The following is a 10,651-nucleotide window of genomic DNA, read 5'->3' as shown; positions in this document are numbered from 1 at the left end:
TTGGTGACCCGTGCTACATGCTTTGGAAAACCAGGGCTTTAGACTCTATCCTTTCATAAGCCATACCAGAAAGTTCCAATATGGAAATTCCACTAATTGAATTTCACTTTCCCTTACACACACCTATAGAAGTTTAAAGAAACACATATTCTCTGGGATTCAAGGATGAAATGTCCTAGTATTGAAAAGAAGCAGAGGACTACTATTCCAAGGTTGTAGATTTGGAAGTCATTGGACTTTGGATCTAATCACTTGATTTGAGGGTGCCCAATAAATGGCAGCACAAGATTACCATATATTTGCTATTTTCATACTCTGTTTGCTTGTTTTGTGACATGGTTTACTCCAGCAGGCATAGTTCCGCCTTTGTGAATGAACATTACTGAAAAATTTGCCCTAGTTTCAACCCTCATTGCTTGTGTAAACAATGTTTAGTTGGTTACTTAAAATTTTAATCTGTACAAGTCAAAAATCCATATGTTTTAGTCTAAAAATCTGTACTACACATACTTTCATTTTCTCAACAGTATTTTAAATTCTATGCAATTGACTAAAATAATGGTACTACCAATAGCTTCTACAGGAGCCCTGGGTGGCATAGTGGTTACTCATTAGGCTGGTCTCTGCAAGGTCAGCAGTTTGAAACCACCAGTCACTTGTAGGAGAAAGATGGATCTTTCTAATCCTGTTAACAGTTATGGTCTCTGAAATTCACAGGGGGAAGTTCTACCCTATCCTATAGGGTCTATATTAGGCCAAGTTGACTAGTGAAACATATCCAGTGACACTCATATATGTATAAGAAAGATATTTGCATATAGAAGTGATTCTATATCGAGACAGCATCTCAGCTCAGTCCAATATAAGTCCTTAAGTCCAATACTAGTCTATAAATCCCTCTCTAGACTCATAGAGTCACTATGACTCAGAACACAGGAAGATGACATGCTGGTGGGTGCAAAGTAGTGTGCATCCAAGGTCAGTGGGAACATGGGCAAGGCTCTAGCAGCTTTCAGGGTGACCAGCAGGCAGGAAAGCAAAGAGGTTAGAGAACAGTTCCCGGTGTCTCACACTCTTAGGTCATTGCAGAGTCTACAGGCTGCAACTTAATTGCCAGGTTTGACTCTATCCTGAGCCAGAGTGTCTAGTTGACATAAAATCATCTAACTACCACAGGGACCTTATTAGTTAGCATTGACTTGATGGCAGTGATTTGAGTTATCAACTTCCAGACTAAGAACAGACTACAAAGAAGGAATCAGCTGCTCATTTCAGAGAAAGTAGCAATTGAAAAGCTTGTGCATAGCATTGAAACATTGTCTGGTACTGAAAGCCTAATGAAGGGATGCAGAATATTGAAGATGGGCCTCTCAGTCAGAAGCCACTCAAAATGTGACTGATGAGGAGCTGCTTTCTCACAGTAGAGTCAACCATTCTGATAGGAATGAACTAAAACTTGTGGGAATAAAGTCTTCAGAATCTTCATTCACTGATGGGCACATCTCAAAATGAGAAGAAACAGTTGCAAAACTCTACTAATAATTGAAAGTATATAGTATGAATATAGTAAAATTGGAAGTCACTAAAAATGAAATGGAACTCATAAAGATTGATATCCTAAGTATTAGTGAGCTGAAATGGACCGGTATTGGCCAATTTGAATCAGAAAAATCACACACTTTACAATAACAAGAATGGCATAATTCAGAGGAATGGCATTGCATTCATTGTCAAAAAAGGACATTTGAAGATCTATCTTGAAGGATGTCAGTGACAGGATTATATCTATTCATATTTAATGAAACCAAATCAATACAATTGTTATAATAAAATACTATTTTTTGAATTTATGCACCAACTACAAAAGATAATGAAGAAGAAATTGAAAAATTCTATGATCAAATTCAGTTGGAAACTGATGAAACATGCAAGCAAAATGCATTTATTTTTATTGGTTAGTGGAATTCAAAAGTTGAAAACAAAGAGGAAGGAACAGTAGTTGAAAAAGAAAGTCTTCGTGACTTAGAAGCAATTGCTCTTTCAACCACACAGATGAAAACTGTACACATGCACTTTTCCAGATTGAATACACAGAAATCAAATAAACTACATATTAAACTACAGCTAAAACTAGGGCAGAGGCTAACTGTGAAACAGACTATCAATTGGTCAAATATAAGTCCAAGTTGAAATTGAAGAAAATTAAAACAAGTCCATGAGAGCCAAAATAGAATCTTGAATTTATCCCTCCTGAATTTCAAGAACATCTCCGGAACAGATTTGACATGTTGAACTCTAATGATAGAAGGCCTGATGAGCTGTGGGAGGTCATAAAGAATGTCATTCATGAAGAAAGCAACGGGTTAACAGAAAGACAAGAAAGAAAAGAAAACATCAAGTGGATGTCAACAGAGACTCTGACACTTGCTCTTAATGGTAGAGTAGCTAAGGGAAATGGAAGAAACTATGTAGTCAAACAGCTAAACAGAGTTCTTTAAAAGGCAGTGTGAGAAGAAAAAGTAAAACCTTATGAAATGTGCAACAACCAAGAAAGAAAACCAAAAAGGAAGAACATGCTCGGCATTACACTGAAATAACTCAAAAAATATTTCAACCCTTGAGTCTCAATACTGAGATGCTATAAGAAAAATAATGAATGATGCAAGAAGCATAAAAAAAAAAGATGGAAGAACTACACGGTTACTGGCCAAAAATGAAGTCTTCAATATTCTACCATTTCAGGAGGTAGCATATGAGCAAGAACCAATGGTACTCAAGGATGAATTCCAAGCTGCACTGAGAGCATTAGCCAAAAACTAAGATCCAGAAATTGATAGAATGCCACTTGGAATGTTTCAACAGGCTGATGAAATACTTGAAGCACTCATTTGTCTATGCCAGGAAAATTGGAAGACAGCTACTTGGTCAACTGATTGGATGAGATACATATTTGTGCCCATTCCAAATAAAAGTAATCCAACAGAATGCTCAAATTATAGAACTATATCATTAAAAACACACACAATTAATTTTTTTCTAAAGTTCATCCAACAATGATTGTCAAAGCACATCGACAGGAAGGAGCCAGAGGCTCAGTTCAGATTCACAAGAGGACATTGAACAAAGGATATTATTGCTGATATCAGATGTGTATCTTGCAGTGTACTCTGAGTATTTCCTTGCCCTGGAAGACCCTTATCTCTCCATCTATCTCAATGGATAATTTGGCAAGGTAGAGGATTCTTGGACAGGGTTTTGGAAGATGTTGCTCCACTCTTTCTTCCTCTTCATGGTTTCTGCTCATTGGTATAAGCATATTCTTACCTGAGCTCCCTTGTAGGACTGTCTTCCTTTATCTTGCTGCTCTTAAAATTTTCCCCTTTTCCTCAAAGTTGGATATTTTAGCTGTTATATCCCTTGGTGAGTTCTTCTTGGGTTTTAGTCTACTTGGTGTTCTCTCTGCTTCCTGTTGGATTTAGTTGGTATATGAAAGATGCTCTAGAACAACTGAGACCTGAGGAAAAACTGAGCATGGAACTCCAAAATAATGTACAGTGTATGGTAACCAGAGCATAAATGATAAAGAGCAGGGGGGCGGGGTGAGTTCTAATGAAAAATTCAGGGACAAGGTTAATAACGCCATTCAGGGACTTTAAACTTGTTTCAAATGTCAGTATATAAAACAGGCAGCAGAGTTTAATGCTTAAAATCGTTGCTCCCTCCCTACTTGCGAAGCTCATTTCATAAAGTCTTACCCTCCCTTTCCTTGGGCCAGAGAAATGAACAAAAGTATAACATGGAGCTTAGCAGAACTATGTATTTCCTGGCCCAACTTGGTACCATGTTTCTCTGAAAGTAAGACATGCCCTGAAAATAATACCTACTTACAGTTTGCCTCTCACTGAAATATAAGGCATCCCCCCAAAATAAGACCTCCCCGATAATAAAGCCCCCCGAAGCTACCGTAACTCTGGACTCTGGACCTTAGCGGCGAGCACTGCCATGTAGGTCACTGTTGGCCGCAGCGCAGCTGGAGCAGACAGGAAATGCGAGTAAATGTACCACAGATTATAAGTAAGTGTACCATAGATTGTTGTACATGGAAATAATGGTAGTAACAAGAAATTCTTGATACTGTAGGATTCACAGTTTGTCTGGTTATACTGGTTTGTGATGACAACTACTACTGTACTGTATACAGGTAATAAATTTCCTTTTTTGGTTGTTCAACAATAAATGTGTACTGTATTCTTCCTCATGGAAAAATAAGATATCCCCTGAAAATAAGACCTAGTGCATCTTTGGGAGAAAAAATTAATATAAGACAGTGTCCTATTTTCGGGGAAACAGGGTAAGAGAAATCAACTTTTTCAGTCCAAATTGTACTAACAGCTAAGTAAATCTAAGCCTACAAATTGTTAGTCTTGGGACTAGGAAATGATCTGCCTCCTTAATGAGGTCTCAAGACACGGGCTATGTTGTTTGGATATTCTTTATGCTGTTGATCACTTGGGAGTTGTCATTTGGTGTTTTGGAAAGAGAATCCCAGAAGTTTTGGACAGATAATTTGACTCCATATTACGTACCTCAAAGCCAGACTTGTACTTTAAGACCTATAGAGGAGCTTCTTCTAGTGGGTGGGATTATGGGATTTCAGAGAAACTTAATGTGACTTTTTCTATTCTTCACTCTAAGGTCAGACACTGTTACTGGGATGGGCAGACTTCCTTCTTTAGTTAGTTCCTTTTAGGTGTGTCATTCTGGATTGTGTCTAAAGATATTTCCAAGAAAGGGGGAATTCCTGTGGAACTGGAGTTCAACCTGATGAGAGGGTAGTAACTCTCAGAGAAGGAAATGCATTGACTACTTAATGAAATAAAGATCCCTGGTGGTGGTTTACATTAGATGCTGGGCTACTAACCCCAACTTTAGGCTGCTAACTACAAGGCTGGCACTTCAAATGTACCAGGCACTCTGCAGGAGAAATAAGAGGCTGTTAACTTCCCTAAAAATTTACAGTCTCCTCATGAAAACTGTACATACGGTGGTTCTGAACTACAATCAACTCTCTGGTAGAGAGTTATTTGACTAAATAGCAATATCTTTACAAAAAGAGATAAATATAAGTAACAGATGGGTTTCAAATAATGCCAAGAAGGCTATGGATAAAATTATGGGTACCATTTTGAATAATTAAAAACAATGAATCATCTGCTACTGAAGGCAATCAAATTTCGAGAGTGATGGATGTGATGCTCTGGTATAATCACAGTCCTCTAGAAGATCCAAGAAGCAGAATACTTTGTGAGTATCATTTTGTTTATCTTACCATATGCCCATGTCTTATCTTACCATATACCCCGGTCATCACATAGTCAAAGAAAATCTATAGAAGAAAGGGGACGCCATCTCTCAAAGAAAAGAGTATGACTGCAAGGATTTGGGGGAGAGAGTTGTAGAGTCTCATGTGGAGAAGTTAGACAGAGGCCTGCAGAGCATTTGGTTGGGTTCCATGTATACCAAAGGCTGCCTACAGGTCTAGCTCCATGAAGGTCAGGGCTATGTCTCATCCATCATTGTTTTCCTACAATAGTACAGTGACAATTATTATACCCTGTGACTACTCAACACATGTATGTGCATTTGAAAGACTAAAGAAATAGTATTACTTAGATATGAGGAAAATTTTTATTATTTTATGCACAGGGGGCTAAAAAATGTTTTCAGGAAACAAATATGTAACTATAAGATTAGTAAATTTGCAATGTCCCAGACATTATTTGGATTTCACAATTTTTTCCCCTTTGTCCATTGTGTATGTTTTTCTGTCTCTCATCTTCGCCTTCTCACGCACAGTTGTTATAACCTAGATAAGAAATAGTGTTCTTGGAAATTTTTTTAATCATTTTACTTGGAGCTCGTAAAATTCTTATCACAATCTGTACATACATCCATTGTATCAAGCACAATTGTACATATGTTGCCATCATCGTTTTCAAAGCATTTTCTTTCTCCTTGAGCTCCTCATTTCCCCTTCCCTCTCCTTCCCTCCCTCCATCATGAACCCTTGACAATTTATAAATAATAATTATTTTTTCATGTCTTGCACTATCCAATGTCTCCCTTTACCCCCTTGGCTGCTGTCCATCCCCCTGGGAGGGGGTTATTGATAGGTTATTGTGATCGGTTCTCCCTTTCTCCCCTCACTTTCCCCTTACCCTCCTGGTATGACTACTCTCAATATTGGTCCCGAGGAGTTTATCTGTCCTGTACTCCATGTGTTTCCAGTTCTTCTCTGTACCCATGTCCATGCTCTGATTTAGCCAGATATGTTAGGTAGAATTGGGGTCATGATAACAGGGAAGGGAGGAAGCATTAAAGAACCAGAGGAAAGATGTATGTTTCTTCATTGCTATATTGCACCCTGACTGGCCTGTCTTTTCCCCATGACCCATCTGTAAGGGGATGCTGGAGATGGTTTTATATTCTCATTCTACTTTCTATATAATTTTACCAACTATTCGCTCTATTAGAAATATACTTCCATAAGTGTTGCAGGGGTATATTTTTTAGGATGTTGATTGCATGTATGGAAAAGAAAATGAACAGTAGAATACCCTAGGCCACAGGCATGAGTGAGCTTTTCTGGCTAATAAAATGGAATTTCATTATAAGAGTGATCTAGATGAGTTTCAAAATGTGCAAGTATAATGAAATTTGTGATTTTACAGTGATACGCTCCAACCTATCTATTATAATTCTGGAAGGAGAACTAGATGGCACTGAGGATGGTTCTCCTACATACATTAACTAGAAGAGCTACTAGGACCCAGAAGAGAAGGTAAATGGCGAGCATCTTCAAGAAGGGGTTTAGAATCAAAATTGATTTGTACCTATGCTGGGACAGTACATGCAACAGTACATAGTTTTATTTTGGGCATATCTAGAAATATTTTTAGAGAGGTAGAAGAATTTCGTTTTAAGGGAAACAATAGCATTTTAAAATCAAAACTGGGTTACAGGCTTATTACAAATCCTAGAATGATCAACTAAAATTCCTCTTCCTCACTAACTCCTCTTAGAAATCTAACTGGTTCATTTGTGACAAATCTTCTGGTTGTTGTTATTAGGTGCCATGTGAAAAATACAAAGGGATAAATATTGATAACTATTATCATTTAATTGCACAGAGTGGCTTCCTCTGTGTCAAGAAAGGACTCCTAGTAGTGATTCCAGGTAAGCATTGGACTGTTAGCCACCAGGTTGGCTTCTCAAATCCACCTACTGCTCCATAGGAGAAAGTGGAGACAATCTGCTCCAGTTGGAATTTACAACTTCAAGAATGCCTCTCAGGATGAGTGTGAGTCAGAATCATACTGACCCATGAATTTTATCTCTCACTAGGTCTTCATTCCTCAGAGGGATCTTGGGGGCCTACTTCACTATTCTGAGGAGGATCTATAGAGCTGGATACATTTGCTGTATCACCTGTGGATGGTTTCTATTGATAGGTCAAGAATCTCTGGTCACACTGTGGGTAGACCTTGGGCTGTTAACTGTAAGGTCAGCAGCTCAAATCCATGAGCCGTTCCATGGGAGAAAGAGGAGATTGTGATCCCATAAAAACTTACAGTTTTAGAAACTGTAAATAATGTTACCATGAATTATAAATAGCACAATGACAGTGGATATTTTGTTGTTGTTTGTTTCACTTTATTTGTCAAGTATTATATCAGTTTCTTCAAATATGGTCACTAATTTAATACTTACAGCTACTTTATGGAGTATTACTAGAGTATAATTACAAATCAGTTTGAGCATTATGAAATATTATTAAAATGTGAAAGAAATTATATAGGAGAGCCTCATGAGCAAATTTTTTAAAAGCAAGTTATTACAATATTCATGAGAAAAATCTGGACTAGGATCTACTGAGGTGAGAGAGATCATTGAGAATGATGCTAGTGGCCAGAAGTTGTGTGTCTATAGAAGGCACACAGAGGAAAGGATAGGCTAGAAAAGAGAAGAAAGGGAGTTAGGATAATCCTCAGCTTGCTAAATTGGGGCAGATGGTGAATATGGTAGAAAAGGGTTAGGGTTCGATCTGCCCCATTTCAGTTTTCCATGCTATGTTCACATGGCATAAGGTAAACAGAAGGAGAATGACCTCATTTTTATTCCCAGAAAAGCCTGAGGTATTCACAAATGATGTTTGATTTAAAAATATTTTAAAAGCATATTGTCCTTGTTTGATTAAATAGGCTTTTATCTTTTCTCTCATATTTGAAAAACATATTTCCCGCTTTAATGGACAATTCCAGATTAATGTAATTCCTTTCCTGCTTTTGGCCAGAATTGTAAAAGGTCAAGGGATGAATGGTCAACCAAAATGTCTTATTAAGCAATTTTTCATCATCTTATAGGATATTGCGGATAGGGCCTTTTTGTTTGTTTATTTGTTTTGGAAAAGATACTGGTTTTTTTATTAGTTATTTTTTTTATCATTTTATTATGGACTCATACAACTTTTATCACAATCCATACATACATCAGTTTTGTAAAGCACATTTGTACATTCATTGCCCTCATCACTCTCAAAACATTTGCTCTCCACTTAAGGCCCCCGGCATCAGGTCCTCATTTTTTTTCCTCGCTCCCCCTCCCTCATGAGCCCTTGATAATTTATAGATTATTATTTTGTCATATCTTGGCGGATAGGGCCCTTATAGGCAGAAAAATCCATTAGAAGTGTTACCATTTTAGGCTTTTATGATTGCAGGGTGTACTAAGTACAAGAGCTTAGGGAAGTAGGGCCCAGGTCTTAGGGTTCTGCTGAGAAGAAGCCATTTTAGGACATTTAACTAAGCATTCGGTATTGACAAAGTATCCTGATGATACTGGAAGACTATTAGTCTCAGATATTTTTACCTTTCAATAGGTCATTATTCTTCATAGAGCCCTCGGGGGCCTGCTTCAACAGTATGTTACAGTGGATCTCCAGAGCTGGGCACATTTGATATATTGCCGGCCTCTTTCTTGACCTGGAGCAGTTCTTCAATGGCCAGGTTGTTATTTCTATTATCTTTCTGTTCATTTATACTTGGCCTCCCGTATCTATCTCTGTCTTCAAGCTAAGGTTCTAGAGTAACACTTTTATAGCAACAAAAATGTCAAGTATAGGTGAAAACTGAGCAATTTCCCAACTTCTAAATGATGACTGATTGCTCAAAGGATGGAGACCCTCTAAACTGATGGCCTTGGTCAAGGCCACTGTTTCATTGCTGATTCATCATTGTTTCATTTCTTTTGTCCAGCTCTTTCAGATTCAGACCTTCCTCAATGCCAAAGCCAAACTCCACTGCTGTGACTGAGTTCCTCTTTGAAGGTTTCTCCAGCTTTGGGTGGCAGCACAGGCTTATATTTTTTGTTGTCTTTCTGACATTGTACCTACTGACTCTCTCTGGCAATGTTATCATTGTGACCATCATTCGCCTAGATCGACACCTTCACACTCCCATGTACTTTTTCTTGAGCATGCTGTCCATCTCTGAGACCTGCTACACAGTGGCCATCATTCCAAGAATGCTGTTTGGCCTCCTGAATCCATACCAGTGTATTTCCATCCAAGGCTGTGCCACACAGCTCTTCTTCTATCTCACTTTTGGCATCAACAACTGCTTCTTGCTCACAGCCATGGGCTATGACCGCTATGCGGCCATCTGCAACCCCCTACGTTATTCTGTCACTATGGGTAAGAAGTCCTGTGCCTTTTTGGCATCTGGATCCTTGGGAATTGGGATGGGTATGGCCATCATTCAGGTGACATCTGTGTTTGGCCTGCCCTACTGTGATGCCTTTGTCATTTCTCATTTCTTCTGTGATGTACGCCCCCTGCTGAAGCTGGCCTGTGAAGAGACCACTGTCAATGAGATCATTAACTTTGTAGTCAGTGTCTGTGTTCTTGTTCTACCAATGGGACTGGTCTTTATCTCATATGTCCTCATCATCTCTACTATCCTTAAGATTGCTTCAGCTGAGGGCAGAAAGAAGGCCTTTGCCACCTGTGCCTCCCACCTCACAGTGGTCATCATCCACTATGGATGTGCCTCCATCATCTACCTCAAGCCCAAATCTCAGAGTTCCCTGGAGAAGGACAGACTCATCTCAGTGACGTACACTGTCATCACTCCCCTGCTGAACCCCGTCGTGTACACACTGAGGAACAAGGAAGTCAAAGATGCTCTACAAAGAGCTATAGGGCGGAAGCCCCTATCCTCTTAATAAGAAGATGTGGATGTCTTCTCTTTGTGTTTATGACAATGGGTTGATTACAATGTTGTTTTAGTAGTGTCTTTAAGCTATGGGAAGCATAGATTTAATTTAATTGGCTGCTGAGACAGGAAGTTTCCCTTTGTGATAGTCATGGTACTCTGTGTCCTGCTCCAGAGAGATTATACAATAACTTGACATACATTTGAGAATTTAATTGAAGTATTTACACACATAATTATCTCTTTTCTATATATACTAACACACATGTGTTCACAGTCGCACTCTTTACCATATTTTTATTTTTACCACTACATTAATACCAAAATCTGAAGGGGCTCTGAATGAAAACAATGTTTAGCAACCTACTCTGAAAGACATT

General features: G+C 38.5%; 1 protein-coding gene across 1 annotated transcript; it reads left to right on the top strand.

Moving 5' to 3' along the window:
• Positions 1–9,312: 9,312 nt before the first annotated feature.
• On the top strand, positions 9,313–10,281 carry LOC101657262 (olfactory receptor 10J3-like). Its single transcript, XM_004714731.2, has one exon. The coding sequence runs from the start codon at positions 9,340–9,342 to the stop codon at positions 10,279–10,281; it is 942 nt and encodes a 313-aa protein (XP_004714788.1). The 5' UTR covers positions 9,313–9,339.
• Positions 10,282–10,651: the final 370 nt, after the last annotated feature.

This window comes from Echinops telfairi, unplaced genomic scaffold (assembly GCF_000313985.2).
Source record: "Echinops telfairi isolate 266 unplaced genomic scaffold, ASM31398v2 ScPeMD7_7425;HRSCAF=8463, whole genome shotgun sequence".
NCBI lineage: Eukaryota > Metazoa > Chordata > Mammalia > Afrosoricida > Tenrecidae > Echinops > Echinops telfairi.
Note: the sequence above shows the minus strand (reverse complement) of the source record. Positions and strands in the feature narration are given on the sequence as shown.

Bases quoted from the DNA above. Each gene is read 5' to 3' on its own strand.
- LOC101657262 (XM_004714731.2), top strand. From the start codon at position 9,340: ATGCCAAAGCCAAACTCCACTGCTGTGACTGAGTTCCTCTTTGAAGGT.